At 55.1% G+C, this 20,912-nt stretch overlaps 3 protein-coding genes across 3 annotated transcripts in view; 2 read left to right on the top strand and 1 right to left on the bottom strand.

Moving 5' to 3' along the window:
* Window positions 1-8,617: 8,617 nt before the first annotated feature.
* On the top strand, window positions 8,618-9,386 carry LOC128779238 (large ribosomal subunit protein eL39-like). Its single transcript, XM_053911262.1, has 2 exons — window positions 8,618-8,761; window positions 9,348-9,386. Exons 1-2 carry the CDS (start codon window positions 8,618-8,620, stop codon window positions 9,384-9,386), a joined length of 183 nt encoding a protein of 60 aa, XP_053767237.1.
* Window positions 9,387-9,405: 19 nt separating this feature from the next.
* On the top strand, window positions 9,406-14,736 carry LGALS9 (galectin 9). The gene is made up of 4 exons (XM_053911261.1): window positions 9,406-9,444; window positions 12,502-12,590; window positions 12,726-12,888; window positions 14,590-14,736. Exons 1-4 carry the CDS (start codon window positions 9,406-9,408, stop codon window positions 14,734-14,736), a joined length of 438 nt encoding a protein of 145 aa, XP_053767236.1.
* A 2,038-nt stretch (window positions 14,737-16,774) lies between these two features.
* The window catches only part of NOS2 (nitric oxide synthase 2), a 33,436-nt gene continuing 29,298 nt past the window's right edge, over window positions 16,775-20,912 (bottom strand). The window contains 9 exon segments of the mRNA XM_024564899.3: window positions 16,775-16,850; window positions 16,852-16,899; window positions 16,901-17,049; window positions 17,051-17,208; window positions 17,211-17,346; window positions 17,968-18,162; window positions 19,140-19,288; window positions 19,609-19,730; window positions 20,174-20,261. Coding sequence (XP_024420667.3) covers window positions 16,775-16,850; window positions 16,852-16,899; window positions 16,901-17,049; window positions 17,051-17,208; window positions 17,211-17,346; window positions 17,968-18,162; window positions 19,140-19,288; window positions 19,609-19,730; window positions 20,174-20,261 — 1,121 coding nt within the window.

Raw genomic sequence — 20,912 nt, 5'->3', positions numbered from 1 at the left:
AATGCATTTTATATAAATGTCTCCATCAAGGAGTCTCACACGGAAGGTTTACATGGCCCTCTGGTGCTCACTAGGCTTTGGGGTGTATTTCCTTTAAATTTGAAAGCACAGAAAAGCGTGCCCCAGAGAAGGGTGGGGCTACATACAGAGCGGTGGGACAGCGCCCCCTGTGGTCCCTCACAGTGGTGCAATCTGAAGAAGGATCCATCCTTCTCTCCCAGGCCTGGCATTGCTGGTTTACTCTCCAGGTTCAAGAGCGTGTACCTGTACAAGGACCAGGGTGTCAAGGACGTCCCAGTATTCCATTATCTGGGGGAAGGGTGGGCCCAAAGGAGACAAGCAGTTCCACTCAGTTCAGGCTGCTACTTGGTAACCAGTCAAACAAAGGGGGAAGGAGATGGAGAAATAAGATGTGAGGCTTGAGGATATAATTTCCCACCATCTCCCTGTGGCCTCAGAGAATGGAGAATTGGGTCTGTCATGAAATTTGATGGCGGCAGCTTTAACATCCTTGGGCTGTTGGAGCTCTGGGATCGTTAGGCTTCCCTGCCGCCCCATCCTCTTCACCTTGTAGGGAAATACAGCCCTGAAGATATCTTCATGATAGCGCTTCTGGTCCTTTAAGGGAAAACAGAAAGCAACGGGTCAGCTCTGCTGGTGCAGCCACCTCTCATTCTTCCAGTCTGGGGTGGAATGAGCACCCAGCGTTCTCCCAGCTTCCCTACCACTCGTACACTGCTGGCCATCTGCCTTCCCGCTGGCATGCTCAGATTGCACTTGAATCTGACTGAGACTGTAACCCACAACAGTGCCTGCTCTGCCCTGGACCGCCTAAACGTCTCTCCGGGCTTTAGGATGGGCAGAATAGCCTGCCTGGTGCTCATCTCACAAGATGCTCCTTGTTTGTGTCCATCCACTGTGTGTCTTCCTGTGTTAGGGGTAGGCGTGTGGTGGGGGAAGTAGCTTTCCCATGCCCTTGACCTGCATCCCTAGCCCACACCCCAGCTGCCATACCTTAAGCTGGAAGAAATAGCCCTTGATCTGCTCCTCACTCAGGCTCACTTGGCAGCCACCAGGTGCTTCAGTGTGTCAGACCCATCCTGGCCCCTGTGCATGTCCCCAAGACATAGAGGTGGCCATGTACCTCACTGCCAGCTGTTGCTGCAGGATGTCTTGAACGTAGCCCTGAAACCAGAGGAGATGGTGAGTCCAGGCCCCTGCTGCTGTGAGGGGTGGGGTGGGGGAGTGCAGCATGGCGGGTGGGGACAAAGACTGTAGTGAGGCCTGCTGGCCACAGGGAGGTGGTGAAGGGTTGCTATGGCTGCAGAGTGAGCACCCTCCCCACCAGGACTCTGCACAGGGACCAGGCTGAGCATGAGGACGTGCACTGGCACCTGCCCAGCCCAGGCCTAGGCTGGAGGGATGAATGCTGGTCACAGCTCTGCCCTCGAGGAGCTGACAGTCTAGTGGGGCTCCTGCATGTACTCTGGATTCACACGCTTCAAAGAGACATCCATGAAGCCACTGCACTGCCCAAGGCCCTGAGGACCACCAGCCTACACCCCAGAAAAGGGGTTCTCTCAGTGCAGATGGTCTATGGGACCTCCACTGTTTGCAGAGCAAGACACAGAGCCCTGGCACCCCACTGACATGGGAGTCCAGGAGTCAACTGGGCTCCCAGTGACTCCAGCCCTGGGCATGGAGCACTGGCTCTGGGAGGAGCCCTGGTCCTATCAAGGACAAGTTCAGAAGGGAGGGGCCAAGAACCTGACCTCACTCCCCAGGGTCATGGGGCAAAGTGCCCTGGGGCAGCGGAGCCCATCAGTGGGCTCCTGGTGTGAGCACTGGGTGCCCTGCAGCCTTGCTGTGGTGCAGTGTAAAGCCGGCCTGGACAGCCTGTCCCTGGACAGCTCTGAAGGGCCTGCAGCCCTTCAGCAGGCTGGGCCACAGGGATTGCTAGTGTCTACATTTTTCTTTATCCGTTCGCCCCAATCATCACCTGAAACGGTCACTTGTACACAATTTCATAAGGACTCAATTGAATCCCACTTCAAGGAACCATGGGTATCCTGAGCAGGGCAATAGGGAAGTCTTGAGCCCATAGGGAGATGAGTTTCTTGGCACACCTTGGCTATGTTTTTCTTCAAGGTGTGATTCATCTTCTCTACCTTTCAGAAGCCTGTGGTCTCCCTGCCATGTGGGGTCGCCACTGGAGTGCTAGAAATTTTCTGACCTTCTGTGGATTTCTGAAATGAAAGCAGGTCCCTTGAAGCTCTGGTTGCTGCTGGCTAGGCCAACGTGTGCCATTATGTCCTTCACTGAGCCTTTCGTAACTTGCGCATTTCTCTGTTCTAGTAGGATAGGCTTCTACCCATCCTGACGAGGTGGCAACAAACACTAGCAATCCAGTCTTTGGACCCTCAGGCCCTTGGCGTCTGAGTAAAGTCTATTTGCCAGTCCTCAAGTGGGCGCTGTCCTGCGTATTGCTTCCCTGCTTTCTTCTGATGGGGATCTATCTTGGGGGATGATCTTTCGCCACACAACACATCTAGCAATTACTTTTCGTTTGGCTTTAGAATATTCCAGGACCTGGGAGCCACTGCTTAATGTATGTGGTCAGTGAGTCCCCTCCATTGTGAGGGGCCCAGGCCACTTCATGATTGGCTCTACTCCTTGTTCAGCAGGCGGTGTGCTCCTTTCTCCTTCTTCCTCCAACCACTCTCAGACCGTGTTCACCAAAACCCCCGCTCTCAGCTCACTCTAAGTCTGCAGTCGAATATTCAGGGTCGAATTGTGACAAGTCTGGAACAGGTACCAAAGGCACTCTCGACGTTCCTTTGGCAGCTCCTTCGCTGCTGTTCAGCCACATTGGTTCCTCTAGCCGCTCCTCTGTCCTCTCCCTGATGCCCCCAGGCAGTGCGCAACTACCACCTCTGAAGGTACCTGAAGAGCCTCTAAATTTTGAAGTTTCGGCTGCATGCTTTTTCATCCTTTTATTGGAGGTTAACAGTTCTTCTTCCTTCGGATGGAACCACGGGATCGCAAAACTAGGAAAGCTTGCGTTGAGTCAATATACCGGTTCACTCTCCTTTCACGCAACTAGTCCAGGGCCCTCGTCAGCGTAATCAGTTCGGTTTTCTGAGCAGAGGCTCCTGGTGGCAAGGCCTTGGCCTGCACTGCTCCTCGAAGAGTCACAGCTGCATACGCAGCCTCTCTGTGTCCTTCGTCCACAGAAGGGCTTCCATCTGCACAGAGAGGCCAGTCTGCTTCTTCTAAGGGATGGGCCTGTAAACCAGTCCTGCTAGAATACACTTCACCGGTCATTTCAGAACATCGTGTATCAGCGCAGCCAGTGAGGCTCTGGGAGAAGAGTGGTAGGGATTTACCTTACCGTTTTGAGGGAGACTTTGGGGTTTTCGGGTAGAAATGCTGGGCCCTGCCCGTTCTTCCAGCAGTGAGCCACCGCGTTCCCTTTTGCTGCAGCAGGCTCAGCACTTAGTGGGGTGCGTAAATGGTGATAGGCTGTCCCAAGGAAAACTTGCAGCTTCCTGTAAGAGCTCGCAGGTGGCTGTCACAGGTCTCAAGCAGGCTGTCCACCCCAAGACAGTGTGATCTAGTTTCCCTGACAAGTAAGTGATGGGCCGCGGAATGTCACTAAGCACGTGGGTGAGGACACCTGGGGCCATTGCCGGCCTTTGATGGACATGTACCTGGGAGGGCTTGAGTAGGTTTGGAAGCCCCAGGCTGCTGCAGGGGCCAGGTGCCCCTTCAGGGACTCAAAGGCGTGGGGGCCCTTCTTCGTCCACTCGGAAGGGATACACTCTGGTGCTTTCAGAGTTTCCCAGTTTAACAGATCTGATGTAGAAATGGGAGCATGTGGCCCCATTTTATTTATTTATTTTTAAAGAGAGAGGAGAAGGGAAGGACAAAGATAGGGAGAGAAACATCACTGTGTGGTTCCCTCTCATGCTCCCCCAAATATGGCCCTGGCTGGGAACCCAGGCACGTGTCCCAACTGGGAATCACACTGGTGAGCCTTAGGTTCGCAGGCTGGCACTCAATCCACTGACCTACACCAGCCAAGGCCATATGTATATACATTTTATTCATCTAGTCATCCATGGGTGGACACTGGGCCTGTTGCAGTCTCTCAGCTGTGGTGAATATGCTACTGTAAACATGGTGTACAAACATATCCTCAAGCCCCTGCTCTCACTTACTTAGGGTTTATATCCAAGAGCAGAATTGCAGGATCACGTGGTGGTAATTCCGTGCTTAGATTTTTAAGGAACTACCATGCTGTTTTGTCCCATAGGCCTCAGCCTACCAGTACCCACTGGACATGGCCTGGGGCACTCACTTGGCCCATCCTGCCTGTGGTGAGCCCCCACACACATGTCCCCAACTGGAGCCAATGTGGGTACTGAACCGGCCCTAGTGGTTCTTACCAGGAATGCAAGACGCACCTCAGCATCGTCGTCAGGGAACTTTGGAAACACGGGGTTTATTACTGACAGGTCCTGCTGGCTACATGGGAAGGTTACAGGAAGAGAGAGAGAGAAGTAAGGGTCCTGGAGTTCTGCCTTCATTGGGACCCAAGGCAGGGGTGCCTAGGTGAGAATTAGGGTGTAGGGATGACAAACTGGGGTCATAGTGTGGTCAGTTATCTAGGTTACCCAAGGCGTTCTGAAGGGGAACTTATGGGTGGGGAAATCTGGATGCTAATCTAACTGTTTCGCCAGAAGCTGTTACAAGGCCGGCAGCATTCGTATTTGAGACGGATATCTTTGAAATGGGTGCCTTAATGTTAAATGGGTGCACTTACATTACAATCAAAAAGCTAGCACCAGGCCCTTACACCACATGTTTCCTTGTTATTTGTGTGTGTGTGTGTGTGTGTGTGTGTGTGACCCAGAAATGTTTTCTCCTGCTTGCAGTAGCCTTCTGTTAATGGCACAAAGTCGTGTTAGTTTCTTTCTTTGTTTTTGCCATTTAACATCGTCACACAATCCTATTCTGAAAGGCATGCTCATTAAAAATGCAGCAAAACCAAAACCTGACGACCTTAGTCACCAGATTTGTTGTGCAAGGGGAGGAACAGGGTGGAGGAGGAAGGGGTTACTTACAAGGTTTTTCACAGGGTCACATTTTCTCCTTCAAAGGGAGGGACTTCGAAACACAGGTGAAACAACTCAAACACAAGTACTCCCGAAACGGAGCCAGACAGAATGGCCTGCACTGTAGACCACGGTCCTGAGACCACTCCAATGGGCCCGGCTCACTGGAGCAGCACCCCCACGCCTGCCCCCAGGGTCCCGCTGGGGCTCCAACAGGCTGTGTGTTCAGACAGACTTCAAACTCCCGGTGAACTCAACTGGGCCCCAACCAACGCGCATCTTCCCTGTCCTCCCCGCATGGCTCCTGAGGTCCCATAGCCAGGGCTCTCATCTGTGGAGAAGGGCCAAGGCTGTGAGGGGGGGACCCACACCAGCCTCAAAACCTCCCCTCACAAACTACAGTATAAACCATATATAACGATTCTGTCTTACACATTCACTGTCATGCTGACCTGCTGCAAAGTGTGACTTTGGAAAGAACAACGACGCAGTGGGAGACAACACTGACCTCCCCTAGGTGACATCTTATGGTTCTTATACAACATTCCAAGCCCCGCTAGTCCCCCGTCCAAGGAGAAATACTAGGTCCTCAAGGGCATCTCGGACCCAGCTCTGAGGGTCACTTAGTTCTGGCTCAGTGAGGCCCAGTTTTCCTTCTCCTTCCTGACAGCACCCAGCACCCTGCAAGCACCAAAGACCGAGCTGCTGGCAGAGGTGTAGTGAAACTCACTTTGTTTCAAGAGCTGAGCCTAAGAAATTGCCATCATCGGTCCAGCTGGGTCCCGGCCAAAGGGACAGACAGACGGGAAGAAACTGTACCCGCAGGACGAGAAGGGGAAAGGGGGGAGAACGGAGACAGGTGGGCAAGCAGAGGACCTGTGCAGGGCAGGCTGGAGGAGGTGGGATTGCTTGAGGGGACCCAGTCAGAGGGGCTCTTAGCACCAGGTGAAGAGTCTGTGGCATAATGGAGGCAGGAAGGAGCCCCTCCCCTTCCCCTTCCCTCCTCACTGAGGGTCCTCAAGACCCCTTTCCAAGGGCTGGATGCAAGTCTCAACACTGGATCAGCCTCTTAGGACTGAGCTCCCCCAAACCAAAGCGGGAAGTCTGATCCCAGCCCAGGGCTCCACTACACTACATTTTCATAGCAGCACCCGCCCCCCTCTTCACTGCCCACCAACAGTGCAAAGGGCTCTCCCTCCACATCCTCGTCCAAGTCTGTCATTTTCTGGTTTTTCGGTGGTGGCCATCCTCAAGGGTGCGAAGTGGCAGACGCACATTTTAAACAGCTCTCTCTAAGTGAGACAGCGCCGGGACCCTGGCCTGGACAGGCTTTTATCGCTTTGTAATAGCATACATCAAAGAAGGTTCTCATTCCTCACGCTCTGTTTTGCTTTAGGTGATTACCTTGTACAGATGGCAAAGGAAAGGATGTTCCTGATTACTTTTTACAGATAACATTCAAAGAACTATGAGAGCTCATTCTGAGTCAGGGTCAGATAGATAGAATAACATCAAAGGGCCATAAAACTTTGGGAAATGAACTCATTTCGAGCTTGGACCCTCATCTGAAAATTGAGGGCATTCCTAACAAAGCAAGGTTCACAGGACTTTATGTATTCCTTCTTAGGCCTGATGACCCCAGGGAACCCCCTGTTCCTGCCCAGGGCAGCACCACCCTCCGGCATTGTTTCAGGCTTAAGTCAGGGAGGGCAAGTAAGGCAGCCAAGAAGATTAGGAGACTCCTTGCAGACATAATGAGGATTCAGACTATGTCAAAGCTGAGGGGCGAGGATCCATCACCCCCTTTTCCTATAGCCCCCCAAGTCCTTCCCTGAAGGCCCCTTCACAACCTTGCCTGTCTTAGGTTGTCTCTCCCTTGAGGAATCTTACCTGTCATTGGCTAACTGGTCATCCACCCGGAGCCAAGCAGGGTTAAGTAAAAGGGAGCAGAGGCGGTGCCCCTGCCAGGGAGATAAGCTTTGTGTCCTTAGTGGCTTATGGTTCCAAGGTCTCTTTACTCTGCCTTAGCCATGGGGTTTAGCTTCTGAAACCAGGCAGAGCAGATGAATTAGATGCTAGAACCAAGAGCCTCGGATCAGGGTCTGGGTTTTGAATAACAGAGCTCTGAGAAGGCGCTTTGCCTAGGGCTGCCCCTTTCCTCCTTGGGATTGGAGCTGAGTGCTGGGAATGGGTCACCATGACTGCACAGTGATGACCCCACCCTGCTGAGGTAGACCGTGCCCTGGCACTGCATCTGGAGGATATCACCCAGTGTCTCAGTTAGGCTGAGAATGTCCTGATCTATAGATCTGGGGCAGAGGGCCCTGGGGCTCTCCTTTGTGTTGGACTATCTGTGAGTCACCTCTGAAGCACCAGTGATGCCTCAGGCTTGTCTGCCAGAACTCTAGCTGCCCTTGTTCTCCCCAGGATCCCCAGGGCTCTGGGAGTTTGGGGGGGTTCCTCCACAGTATTTTGTTGAGATAGTGTCTGTATAGATAAAATGCACAGATCCTAGTGTGCTGGATGAGGTAAAACAGCTGTGTGACCAGCACCCAGGTCAAGTTCCAGGGCATTTCCAGCACCCAGAAGATGCCTTCATGCCCTCCCAGCTTCCTTGTTCCACTCTGACATTCTCTGCTGTGGCCTGTGTCCCGGTTCCTTTCTCTGGCTGGGCCGTTGTGTCGTGTGAACACCAAAGTGTCTTCCTTCCTCCTCCTTTTATGCACATTTCTGTTCTTCCCACTTTGGAGCCAAGGTGAGTAACGCTGCCCTGGACACGGGCGTGCGTCCTCACCCCTCTTGAGTTGTTTTCCTAAGTTGTATTATTTCAAAGTCTCACCTGCAAGGAATGAGAGTCCCACTTGTTCCATATCCCAATCAACGAAGACGTTGTCCCCGGTGTCCCCAGCATCCCTGGTGCTGGACAGGATAGCGAAGAATGTGTCTTCCTTTCCCTCCTGTCTGCTCCAGCGGTGCTGTCTGCCCCTCCAGCCGGTTAGATTCTAGTTCATCCAGGAGTATAATGGGGGTGCAGGTTGGGTGGAGGGGACGCCAGGGCCTCTCCGGGAAGCCAGCCTTTGCAAATTCTGGTGCATCTAGACAAGGTTCAGGAACAAAGAGAGGTGCAGACATATGTGTGACCCTGGGGCACCTTCCACCCACTTGGTGCTTAGTCTATTCAGTCGGGCTTGGCTGGTAGCACATTGGTTTCCTGACTAGCACTTTGCAGGGACGTGCTGGACTTCAGGTAAGTTTATTGTCCCCGCTCCTCACTCCTCCTCCCCAATGCTGCTAGTCCCTGATCAACCATTTTCCTTACCTCGGTGCTGAAGCCATTTAAGACACTTTATTTAATATGTCACCCTGACCTCCACGTCACTTGGAATGTTCCGCTGTGTCCCAGACTTCTCGTGTGTCTATTCTAAAGCCCAGAAAGAGAAGGGACAGAGCAGTCTCTCTTTCTCCACCGCGGCGGTCCGTGCCATAGATTCTTCTTCACCATGTCTTCTCACGAGACTTTCAGGACCGAGAGGTTCCTGGTGAAGAAACGACAGCTGAATGGGCCCATTGCCCAGTGGGTTCGGGTGCAAACGGGCAATAAAATGGGGTGCAGCTGCAAGAGGAGACATTGGGGAAGAACGAATGTGGGTTCATGAGGAATGGCACATAGGACATGGCTCCGTCTTATGTTCCGTCCAGCTTGTCTGCCCCTTGAAATCGCTTAAAGGTCACTAGTATCTAGCTAGCTGGGCTTTTATGTAGGGAAAATGTTGAAAAAATGATTTTTCTCTGTTGATTTTTTTTGGCAATAGTTGGTAGGTTCATTAATAAATGTGAGGCCATTAATAAGAGGAGGGTAAGAGGAGAAGAGAAGGAGGAGAGAAAAGAGGTGAGCTCACCGAGAGGGGCCGAGAACCTCCCAGCATCCCACTATACTCAGGGGAGTCATAACCTCCATTATGATGGTTTCTACTTGTACAAGACTTCTTTACACATGATGATGTTTTTATGTGAGGAGTAGAATTTTAAGGTGTGTGCATTGGGAGTATTTACTCTCCTGTTCCTGATTTCCACACATGCCCCTCCTCCCCCAAACCCTTCCTTCTCTTTCTCTAGACACATTTCCTCTTCTTCCTGGGTCCTCCTCACTGAGTTATTGCCAAATTGCTTTGATTTCTATATTCCTGTTGACCCGAACCGCTGTCTGCCCCCCGCACCCCCCTCCCCCAGAATAGAGGGCTGCCTGGCTGGTGTGAGCAGCAGCTGTGACCACAGAGGTGGTGGAGAGATGACCTTCTGCAGCGACCAGCCTCTCTGCCTGAACTCAGTGAGTTTCCAGGCTGTGGGCATGGGCGGAGCTGTCAGGCCCAGGTTCTGCCTCTCCAGGGAAGGAGCTCGGGGTTTCTGAGGACACCACATTGGGTGGCAGGGGTGCAAGGGGTTTCCCAAAGAGAACACAGAAGGGTGGAACTGCCGGAGGGGCAATGTGGATCCGTGCATTGGACAAATGCTGACTGAGCTCCCAGTGGGTGCCTGTCCTGTCCTCGGTGCTGAAGGGAAGGAGGGCACAGGTCATCACTAGGAGAGATGGTTTGTGGGAATGAAAGGGGAAGGACACAGGTCTTCTGAGGAGGAGGATGGTCCAGCAAGCATGCTTCCTCTGCAGGTGGCCTCCCTGGTGGGTTCAGCCTCTACTGGCTAGGAAATAGGTGACTGCAGTCAAGCTACTTTTACCTCTCTGGGCCTCAGTTTCCACATCTGTAACATAGGGAGAGTCCTTGAGTCATGTCCAGAATTGGGGTGAGGATTCAGTAAGGTGCATTCTGGGGTGCTTGAAGAGTGCCTGGAACACTGTGGGTGATTGGACAGGTTTAGTATGATGAGGGGTGTGGGGCAGCAGGGAAGACCTCCTGAGGGGTCTGCTCCCTGTGGGGTGGGCCCACAAGCCGGGGCAGCTCAGGGGAGTCTGCAGAGGGACCCTGTGGGCAGTGAGGGAGGAGTGGGGCCGTCCCTGCAGTGTGGGATGCACGGGGCTGGTTTGCACCTTTATGCCAAGTGTGTGGGCCTGTCTGCAGGTGGCTTTGTTTGGACCCTCTGAGCTTTATGATGCCCATGGCATTCATGGGAAAACTGAGGCTCAGAGACATTGAGGCCACTTGTCAAATGTGCCTGGATGGTAACTGGCAGAGAAGGGAGGTTCCTTGATTTATCCTCAGAAGAGGGAGGTGCCCACAGAGAGAACAATAATGGGGGAAGGCAGGCAAGTGGCAGCCCCAGGCCCAGGATGCCTGTTGGGTTGCTGTGTCCTGGTCCCGGCCCCATAGTGTCCATACAGCCTCTCCAAGCCTTGTTCCTGAGGAGCGGGGGAGGTGGACTGACAGAGCCCTTCTTGGTGGGGGCATGGGATGGGCGGGTGTGCAGCAGCAGAGCACTGGGGGCAGAGGCTGGTGGGGGCGTTGCTGCCTGGGCTTCATATTGCAGCCCAGCTCAGCAGGGCCCCTGGCATGGCCTGCTTCCTCCCGCAGTCCCCAGCCCCTGGGCTCTCCTTGAGGAAGGGCTGGTGCTGGCGCTGGAGAAAGCTGAGACAGGCCCCGTTGGTGCTCCAGGGGTCTCAGGGTCCACGTGTCACTGTGGCTCCACTCTTGTACGATGGGAGATCCCACAGTACCTTTCAACGCCTGACATACTCTTTCCTGGTGGCTATTTTACTTTTCAATCCTTGGGCTCACAATTGTTCAAATCTGAAGGAAAACTCTCAATGAGCGTTAACAGAGAACCTTGCAGTCCAGACAGAAAGGAGGGTGGGTGTCGCCCCCACAGGTGCCAGGAGCACCCGTCCACCCACATGGTCCCCGCTCCCGGGGATCCCCTCACTCCCAGCAGTCAGGAGTGACCTTCCTCTTCCTCCAAAGTGTGCTGGGAGGTCACGTGCCCTGGCTGTTCTGCTGAAAAGCTGAACACCGAGAGGGCCTCTCTTGGGGGCCTGGCCCCCCCATTCCTGCCCCCCACCAGCCTCATCTGGCCCAGCCTCCTCAGGGGCAGGATGGAAGGTGGAAGCACGATCAGGACAGGACTGGTTGTTGGTCCGGGGAAGCACTCAGCGAGCCTGGAGTGAGGACCTCTGTGCCTCATTGTGAGACGCAGCTGTGTGGTGGTCAAATTAAAAGTGTGGGTGCTGGCGTTCCAACCCCACTCTACTCTGACCAGCTGCATGGCTTTGGGCTGTTCCCAAACCTTTCTGTGCCTCAGTGTCCTATCTGTGCAGGTGGTGCTAATAATGGCCAGGGTTCTTCCCAGGATAACCAGGGAACAGATGTGGAAATTGGCCACAAGAAGTGCCTCCCACCCTTGGGCAGGAGCGCCCTTTGGCTGAAAACCTTGCACTGCCCCTGCTGTGGCTGGGTGCTTGTTGGGGACTCTGGGCCTCCAGAAGCAGGCTGCCTACACCAAGGGCTGTAGGCCTGGCCCTGTCTCCTGAACTTCTAGGCAGGACCCTCGGGACCAGCAGGAAAACCGGTCCTTCTGTGACTGAGTGGGGGGTGCAGTGGCCCCAGTCCCTGGGTCTGAGGCCCTGCATGCTATGTCCCTGGGATGTCACTGCTGGTCACAGACTGAAGCCGCTTCTTCTCTTCCTCTTGCTGGTACAAGTCAGACGGGAGCCCTAGAGGTAGCGGAGCTGCCTATGGAGGGTCCAGGGCAGGTGGCCATGATGGGGTCAGTGGGACAATGGCAGGAAGTTCTCCCCAGGATGCCATTGCAGGGGGTTGAAGGGGAGGGTCCAGGGACTAATGCTTCATGTCAGAGCATCCCGTCAGAATTTCGGGGGGCATCATGGGTGGGGGTACAACCCGACACTGAATATTCTGGTCTCTTTTCAAAAGAACCCTGTGATCCCACCTGTGAGGTATCCCAAACCCACTATGTAAATGATTTCTCAGGGAGGGGCGATGTTTGGTGTGTGCTGGGCAGCGGGGGAGGTGAAGGACACCTCAGAAAATGAAAAGCAGTCCTTGGTCCAGCTGAAGTTCAACACCCAAGCAAATGAGAAGTCATTGAAAGGAGCTTTCACCTTTAACAGTGTCCCTTCATCACGGGCACATTGCATGGCCAACCTTTCTCAGCCCCAGTATCCCCTGTGTCTGGCCAAAGTCCTTCTCAGGACAGTTTGAGCCCATTAATTAATTTGAGGAACCCTGGAAAGTTTCCCTTTGGCATTTACAACCAAGCAAAGGCACCACGACTCTTTCTTGAAGAGATATGACTCCCAGGCACAGTTGTCAAACTCAGTGGACAGTCCGAATTCATGGGAATTTTCACGAGGTTCCCGCTACAGTGGTGGCTGCTCTGGCTTCCACTGGCTGACCTGCTCCTCTTTCCCCAACAGCCGATACCTTACTTCACGGCCATCCCGGGTGGGCTGTCTCCCTGCAAGAGCATCACCGTGTCAGGCACCGTCCTGCCCAGTGCTCAGAGGTAAGCCTGGGCTTTTGGGGAAGAGAGCTACCCCTAGGTCATTCTGGCCTTCCCCCTGCCTCTGGGCAGGCTGGGGAGGGGCAGGGACTAGGGCTCAGTGGGCAGAGGAGACTCATGTGAGTTGCCCACCACCAGGTTCTACATCAACCTGCGCTGTGGGAGTGACATCGCCTTCCACTTGAACCCCCGTTTTGATCAGAACACCGTGGTCTGCAACACGTTGATCAACAGCTCTTGGGGGCCTGAGCAGTACTCCATATCCCAAGCCATGCCCTTCTCCAGAGGCCAGGGCTTCTCGGTAGGTGCCACAGCCTGGAGCTCCGAGAGGCTCCAGGGGCGAGTGAGGCAGCGGGTAGATGGTGTCTGTGGGCCCCCGGAAGTGGGTGGGAGCTGAGGCCTCTGGGGTGAGGGATGGGCCCAGAAGAAGAGAATGTGGTCACCAAATTGTTCTTGTTATGGTCTTAGAATTACTGTCCGCCATAATGAGGTGGTATTATCTGCTGTTTACAGGTAGGAAGAAAACTCAAGTGCAGGGTCCTCGCCTGAGGTCACAGCCAATAAGTGCCAGATCGAACCCAAGAATGAGGTGTCATTCATTCATTCACTCATCACTCCTGAGCTCTGCTATCAAGGCCACTTAGTGCAGGAAGTAGTCCAGCTGTTCGGGGAGGGGGAGACAGCCATGAAGCCAGCTGACCAGGTCCAGTCCCCGAAGTTCATGGCTGAGGTGATGGAGAGTCACTGCAGGTTACCACAGGTGCTACCCGGAAAGCAGAAGAGTCTAGTAGGTAGAGTGAGGCCTAGTCAGGGCGACACCGCCTGACACGGGGACAGCTCTTGGAGACCACAGTGCAGTGGAGTCCTCAGGGGCAGAAGGAGACACACACAAACACCTGAGGGGTGCATTCCCAGAGATGTGGGAGGGAGCACCTGTCACTGCAAAAGTGAGGGTCACAGGTGTGGCCTGTGCAGGAATGGGGAGTGTGGGGAGGCTGGAGGCCCAGATGGCAGAGCAGGGGTTCCCAACACCGATTACAGATTCGAATCACCCAGAGAGCCTGACATGGAAAACCCAGGCCCAGTCCCGCCCCGGACCAAGCAGTGGGGAGCCTGGGTGTCTGTGTGAAATAGGCCCTGATACTCCCCACCCGGGGGGAGCACGACCAAGGAAGTGCCTTGAGGGCCACAGAAAGGAGTCTGGATTTTGATAGAGTGTGTTGGTGTGTTTGGAGCCTGAGAGGAATATACTCGGACTTATAGACACTGTGTGACTGTGGGCAAGAGACGTAGCTGCTCTGAACCTCCGTTGTTCCACCTGAAAGTGGGGCGGATAACAATACTGGTCTCAGAGATGTGAGAATGCAATGACACCGTGTGTGTGACATGCTTAGCACAGCGCCCGGCCCACCGTGAGTGGGCCGCACGTGCTGGGTGTTGTGGGGGCTGCGGGTATTTTCACAGAGGTGCTCTGACCGCATTGCAGAGACTATATGGGGTGAAAAAGACAAGTTAGGAGGGGGCCACTACAGCAGTGCCGGCCTGGAGCACTCCTGGGTGCCAGTATTAGGTACATGGGTGGTACAAGGCAGAGGTCCTGCCCCTGGAGGCTCAGGGTCCAGTGGGGGAGTGATGATGGGGAGGGGACACGACCTTAGGGGGCTCCTGGCTCTAGTAGGAGGGGTTAGGTGGTGGCAGAAGGCAGGGACGCCCAGTTGGAGAGGGGTGAACCTTGAAGGGGGATCAGCAGTTCCCCATGTGGGCGAGGTGTGCAGTGTGGCACCTGGGGGAAGGGCATTCTATGCCAGGGGACCAGAATATGTAAAAGGACAGGAGGAGAGCATGTTTGTGCAGAGTGAATCCCGTGTGATGGGATGTGGGCATCGGGGGTGCTTAATGGATGTTAGAGGAAGGCAGGAAGTGGGGCGGGAGACCCAGCCTGGTTTCAGGGGTGCTGACTCTCCAAGTGGACCATAAATGACACAGCTGTCTGTCTGTCCAGGTGTGGATGACTTGTGAGGATACTGGCTTCAAGGTGGCAGTGAATGGTCAGCACCTGTTGAACTACAACCACCGCCTGAAGGACCTGCCTGCCATCAATGTCCTAGAAGTGGGAGGTGACATCCAGCTGACCCACCTGCACACATAGGCGGTATTCCTGGTCCTGGGGACTCAAGCTGGAGCATGTCGCTGTCGGGATCTGCCATCACCACCACCTTCCCTGTCCCTGTCCCTGTCCCTGCCCCTGCCCCTGCCCCTGCCCCAGCCCTTCCCAGCCCGCCAAGGATCTGGAGAGACCAGGTCCCTGTGTGGCCCTGCTTCTGGCTGCAGCCCCCCTGGGGTACAGAAGGCAGCTGGCTGGGACTGCCTTCCTCAGCCTGGGCAGCACCTGGGGCTCCAGCTGCCCCATCCTAACATGCAAGGAAGGGGGTGGTCTGAACCTGCTGAAGCCCCATGTTCTGTCCCCTGGGCACAAAGGGAGGATTCTGCTCCTTGCAAGCTCCCAGCCTACCCCTTGTCTACCTTTGACCCCATTCCCAGCCTCCATTCAAGTCCACCTCAGGCTCAAGCCACCAGCTGGCCACTCACATGGGAGGTGGCCTCCTCAGGTCCTCCTCCTTCTCCAACCTTTAACCTTCCCTGGTACCTTCACCAACCCTTCCCCCTCTCTAAGAAAGTGACCCTGATTGACACCTGCTGGTCTCCTCCGACAGACAGGACCTTCTTCAGCTGGAGGCCTCCCTTTTCCATTGTCCTCCAAATAAAGTGAGAAAGATATATCCCTGGTGGCCCATGTGCACGGGATGATGGTGGTTTATTAAATGTGTTTGGAGACACTTGGGTTTCTGGATTTGGGGGGTTCTGGCCAAGGAGGGGCCCAACACATGGATGGGTCATCCTGACCCATTTCTGCTCTCAGTGGGTCCCCACAAGGGTGTGGGAGAAAGCAGCTGGACTCAGGCTGTTTGGAAGGAATGTGTGACAGGAAGCTTGGTAAGAGAGTTGCACCCAGGACCCAGCCCCATGCTTCTGAGATGGGCCAAGGGCTGGGCCAGAGCCTGTGAGGGCCAGGGCAGGGCCAGGAAGCCAGAGGGCAGGGCAGGTCATCAGTGGGAAGAGGTGGCAGATGGGGTGAGGAGGAGCTGACCCAGAGGAGAGTTTGTTGGTGGTTCCACTGTGGGTCCCCCAGTGTTAGGGGGGAGGCGGTGCTGGGGAAAGCAGCTCAGTGTGTAGGGTCTGCCAGCCCCTCGGCCAGTGCATGGGGCCCAGGTCTTGCCCACATGATGCCAACCCACCCTGCTAACTCTATCAAGAATCCAGGGCCTCAGGAACCAGGGCGAGGGCTCAAAGCATAGTCCTTGATCCAGGAGGACTACCTACCATACCTGGGAGCCTGGTTAAAATGAGGAATCTAAGGCCCCGCTGCACACCTGAATCAGAGTCTGCACTGGAGAGACATCCCAGGTGGTTAGTGTGCAGGTTCGCGTGCGAGAGTCACTGGGTTAGGTGACCATGTCCTTGGCCACCATTGCAGCAAAGAACCAGCAGGACACTGCAGGTTGGCATGTCCCTTCTCCCCGCCCCACCCCATCTGAGTGAGGGCCCGGGAGCCAAGGAAACACAGGCCAAACCCCAGCTGGGAGCCAGATTTCACCCACCCTCACTTAGCCCCTGGCTTAGTCCCTTCCTTGTTCTCAACTGGAGAAGGAGACAGGGCTCAGTCCCTTTAGAAGCCTTCCCCATGGAAGACAAGTGACCTTCACACACTGCCAAGGCCTTGAGGGTAGCCCGACCTCACCTGCTTTGACACCCAGGTGCCAAATCATATTGGCCAAAGGCTCATGAAGCAGCAGCCCCAGAGCAAATGCAGTGGCTTTGTAAGAAGGCCAATACCTGTGTCTCCACTAAAGAGCTGGCGTCCTGTGCAGCATCTCACCCCTGTGGTCCCCTGCAGGAGGTGCCTCCTGTGTGAGGCTCCACTGAGCCCACTGCTCCCTCGCCCATCACAGGTTCCCAGACGTGCACCACGTGTGTCACCCTTGGACCCATTTCAGAGAAGCCTCAGGGCCACCTGGGCCACCACCACTGCCCAGATCTACAACACTTAGGGCTGTTTCCTTTTGACACACACACACACACACACACACACACACACACACACACGCTCAATGTGCTTAAAATAAAATTCATTTAATATAAATATCTCCATCAAGGAGTCTTACAGGGAGGGCTACATGGCCCTCAGGGGCTGACTAGGCTTTCTTTTTTAAATACAAAGGCATAAATAACTGTACAGGAGAAGGGCGGGGCTCAATTCAGAGTGGTGGGACAGCACCTCCTTGTGGTCACTCACAGTGGTGCAATGAAGAAGGCTCCATCCTTCTCACCCACTGGCCAGGCCTGGCATTGCAGGCTTACTTTCCAATGGGCCAGGGACACCCCAATTTTCCATGATCCGGGAAAGGGTGGGCTCAAAGAAGACAAGAGGTTCCACTCAGTCCAGGCTGTTTGGTAGCCAAACAAAGCGGGGAAGGAGATGGAGAAATAAGATGTGAGGCTTGGGGATATAATTTCCCACCATCTCCCTGTGGCCTCAGAGAATGGAGAATTGGGTCTGTCATGAAATTTGGCAGCAGCAGCTTTAACTTCTGTGGGCTGTTGGAGCTCTGGGATCGTTAGGCTTCCCTGCTGCCCCATCCTCTTTCACCTTGTAGGGAAATACAGCACCAAAGATATCTTCATGATAGCGCTTCTGGTCCTTTAAGGGAAAACAGAAAGCAACGGGTCAGCTCTGCTGGTGCCACCACCTCTCATTCTTCTAGTCTGGGCTGGAACGAGTGCCCTGCATTCTCCCAGCTTCCCTACCACTCGTACACTGCTGCTGACCATCTGCCTTCCCGCTGGCATGCTCAGATTGCACTTGAATCTGATTGAGACTCTGTAACCTGCAACGCACAACAGTGCCTGCTCTGCCCTGGACCGCCTAAACGTCTCTCCGGGCTTTAGGATGGGCAGAATAGTCTGCCTGGTGCTCATCCCAGAAGATGCTCCTGAAAGGCAGGCTCTGAGTAAATACGTTTGGTGAATGTGACACAGTTTCTCCCAGTTTTGAATCATCACAATGCCCAGGAACATGTTAGAGGCTCTGAAAGTGTTACCATAAAGCAGCGTGTTTGACTTTCTTTAACTGAAAAACTGGACCAGGATGTCCACCAAGCCTCTAAGAGCGCATCCGGCTCAGACCTCCAGCCACCTCTAGGATTCTCCGGACATCCAGGACTGTCCTGATCCTGACTCCCCCAGTTTTGACGCCCGCAGTCCTGGCTCCCTGGCCCATGCTCTTGACCTGCATCCCTAGCCCACACACCCGCTGCCATACCTTAAGCTGGAAGAAATAGTCCTCCACCTCTTCCTCACTCAGGCTTAGCTTGGCTGCCATCAGCTGCTTAAGTGTGTGGGTCACATCCCGGGCCATGCGCACGTCCCCACAGACATAGAGGTGGCCCTGCTCCTTGTGAAGCACATGGAGCACCTGATCGGCCAGCTGCTGCTGCAGGATGTCTTGAACGTAGACCTGAAACCAGAGGAGATGGTGAGTCCAGGCCCCTGCTGCTGTGAGGGGTAGGGTGGGGGAGTGCAGCGTGGCGGGTGGGGACAAAGACTGTAGTGAGACCTGCTGGCCACAGGGAGGCGGTGAGGGGTTGCCATGGGCTGCAGAGTGAGCACCCTCCCAACCAGGACTCTGCACAGGCACCAGGCTGAGCATGAGGACGTGCACTGGCACCTGCCCAGCCCAGGCCTAGGCTGGAGGGATGAATGCTGGTCACAGCTCTGCCCTCGAAGAGCTGACAGTCCAGTGGGGCTCCTGCATGTACTCTGGATTCACACACTTCAAAGAGACATCTGTGGAGTACCTTGTATTCTGCCCAGGGCTCTGAGGCCCACCTGCCTACACCCCCGGTAAGGGATTCTCTCTGTGCGGACTGTCTATGGGACCTCCACTGTAATGCAGAGCAGGACACAGAGCCCTGGGCTCCCCAGTGACACAGAAGTCCAGGAGTCCACTAGGCATGGAGCACCAGCTCTGGGAGGAGCCCTGGTCCTATCAAGGACAAGTTCAGAAGGGAGGGGCCAAGAACCTGACCTCACTCCCCAGGGTCATGGGGCACAGTGCCCTGGGGCAGCGGAGCCCATCAGTGGGCTCATGGTGGGAGCAGCGGGTGCCCTCCAGCCTTGCTGTGGTTGAGCGTAAAGCCGGCCTGGACAGCCTCTCCCTGGGTGGTTGTGTATCCCAGGTGGGGAGGGCCTTCAGCAGGCTGGGACCAGGGGATTAACCTGCCACGTGGCCCTGACTTGGTCCTGAACGTTTCAGGGCCTATCTCTTGGAAGAGTGAACTGAATAGTTTCACAGCTTCACAGCATCTCCCTGAGTATAACAGCCTACATTTTAGAGCCAAGGAGATGGAAGTTCAGAGACGTGAGGGGGGTGTGGGGTGCCAGGGCACCCATCATAGTATAGTCTGTGCTTTTAACGCCGCTCCCCCTCATTACCTTGGGTTGGCCAGGCAGGCGAGAGTAGGCTGTGTGCACCTCATGCAGCACCCTCTTCTGGGCCATCTCCAACATCTCCTCCCGATAGAGGTGGTCCTCATCTGGGCGCCGGCACCCAAACACCAGGGTCATGCGGCCACCCTGGATCCCTGGAAGACCCAGCAGGTTGCAGTTACCAGGGTGGCCACCAGAGAGCAGGCGACAAGGCCGGACAAACTGGGCACCTGGCTTGATTCTCATTTCATCTCCACAAGAATCCTATCTAGTACTTCCCTTACTTTACAGCTGAGGAGGCTGAGGGCCAGGGCGTTCAGATCCCTCGCCCACACAGGCTGAGGCAGACCTGGGATAGGGGCCAGGAAACGTGTGTGGGCAGTGGCACAGCTCCCCTACAGCTCAGTTCTACTCCCAGGCAGGTGCTGGCCACCTGGCACCCCACCCCTCACCCCCAGGGACCCCCCAGCTGTACCTTTATGTTCAACGTCATAAAGCCGCTGCTGCCAGAAACTGCGGAAGGGGGCAATGCCTGTGCCAGGCCCAATGAGGATGCAAGGGTGGGAGGGGTCCTCGGGGAGCTGGAAGCCGCTGGCACTGGAGGGGACAGAAAGAGAGGCCCTAGTCCTCAGACACCGTGGGCTGCATGCACATGCAGGACAGGGGCTGAGGAGCTGAGGGGGTGGTTGGGGGTGGTAGTATTGGGGTGTGTGGAGAAGACAGTGAGCTCAAATTTGATTCCCAAGTCCTGCAGGCTGCTTCGTCTCCCCTGACCACACAGGCCTGCCCAAGGTTCCTTTTGAAAGAGGCTGAGCCTCATTGCACTCTGGGCTCTATCTCCACTGTCATCTCCATCCTTGCTATAGGCTTGGCCGTGTTCTACAGCCAGGAAGTAGAACAGACAGGCCCATTGTGACCCCCATGCCTTCTTTGTGGGCCAAGGGGTCCAGACTGATACCTGAACCCCAGACCCATCCATTTCCACCCGAGACTCCTAGGGCCAGTGGCCCCACAACAGACAGTGTGGCGAGGATGCTCACCTTCGTACGAAACAGGGCACTGGGTCTTCGGGCTTCAGGCTGCTAAGCCATGTGCTGCAGACACCGTGGTGCAGGGGACCCTGGCCATCTGCAAGGACAGCATAGACCTGACCAATTCGCACCCCCACCCGTGCGTGAACCGCCCCAGTGGCACCTCCCATTGGGATGCACCTCCGCAAACTGCCGCTCTGACACTCTTTGGGCTCTAACGTGGGGGCAGTTTTCTCTCGGTTCCGAGATCTACCCTCTAAATATCCAGAGCTGCTGAAAGTCAAAAGGGTCTTAGACAGTGTACAAGCCTCTCCTTTGGCCACTGCCGAAACAGAGTCTCAGAGGGATGGTGACTCATACAAGGTCATTCAGGTAGCAAGAGAATCAGGCCACACCTCAGCTTCCCTGACCCACCACTCGGCCCCAGTGACAGCTGCCCAAAGTGGCCCCTGAGGGTGGCCACAGTCACTGCCCCGGAGTGTCTTCCCAAATATAGCCCTTCCTGGTAGGCACCCTGGGCGACAGACAACCTCCTGAGCATTCCAGTCTGTTCTGACATCTGCGTGTGGCCCCTCCTGGGCTTGTGGAAACCCCAGCTTTCCCTGGGGTACATTCCCTTCCCAACGGCCCAGAATTTAAAGGGGCCTCCAACCAACTTGAGAGGTCCCTTTGGTTTCCTCTGGATGGAATCTCGCTCTCGCAGGACGTGCCTGCCTCCCCTCTCCTGGTCTGAGGACTGAGACTGGGC

Source organism: Desmodus rotundus, chromosome 9, assembly GCF_022682495.2.
Source record: "Desmodus rotundus isolate HL8 chromosome 9, HLdesRot8A.1, whole genome shotgun sequence".
Classification (NCBI taxonomy): Eukaryota; Metazoa; Chordata; class Mammalia; order Chiroptera; family Phyllostomidae; genus Desmodus; species Desmodus rotundus.
The sequence above is the reverse complement of the archived record's forward strand: the minus strand, read 5'-3'. Positions and strand labels throughout refer to the sequence as shown.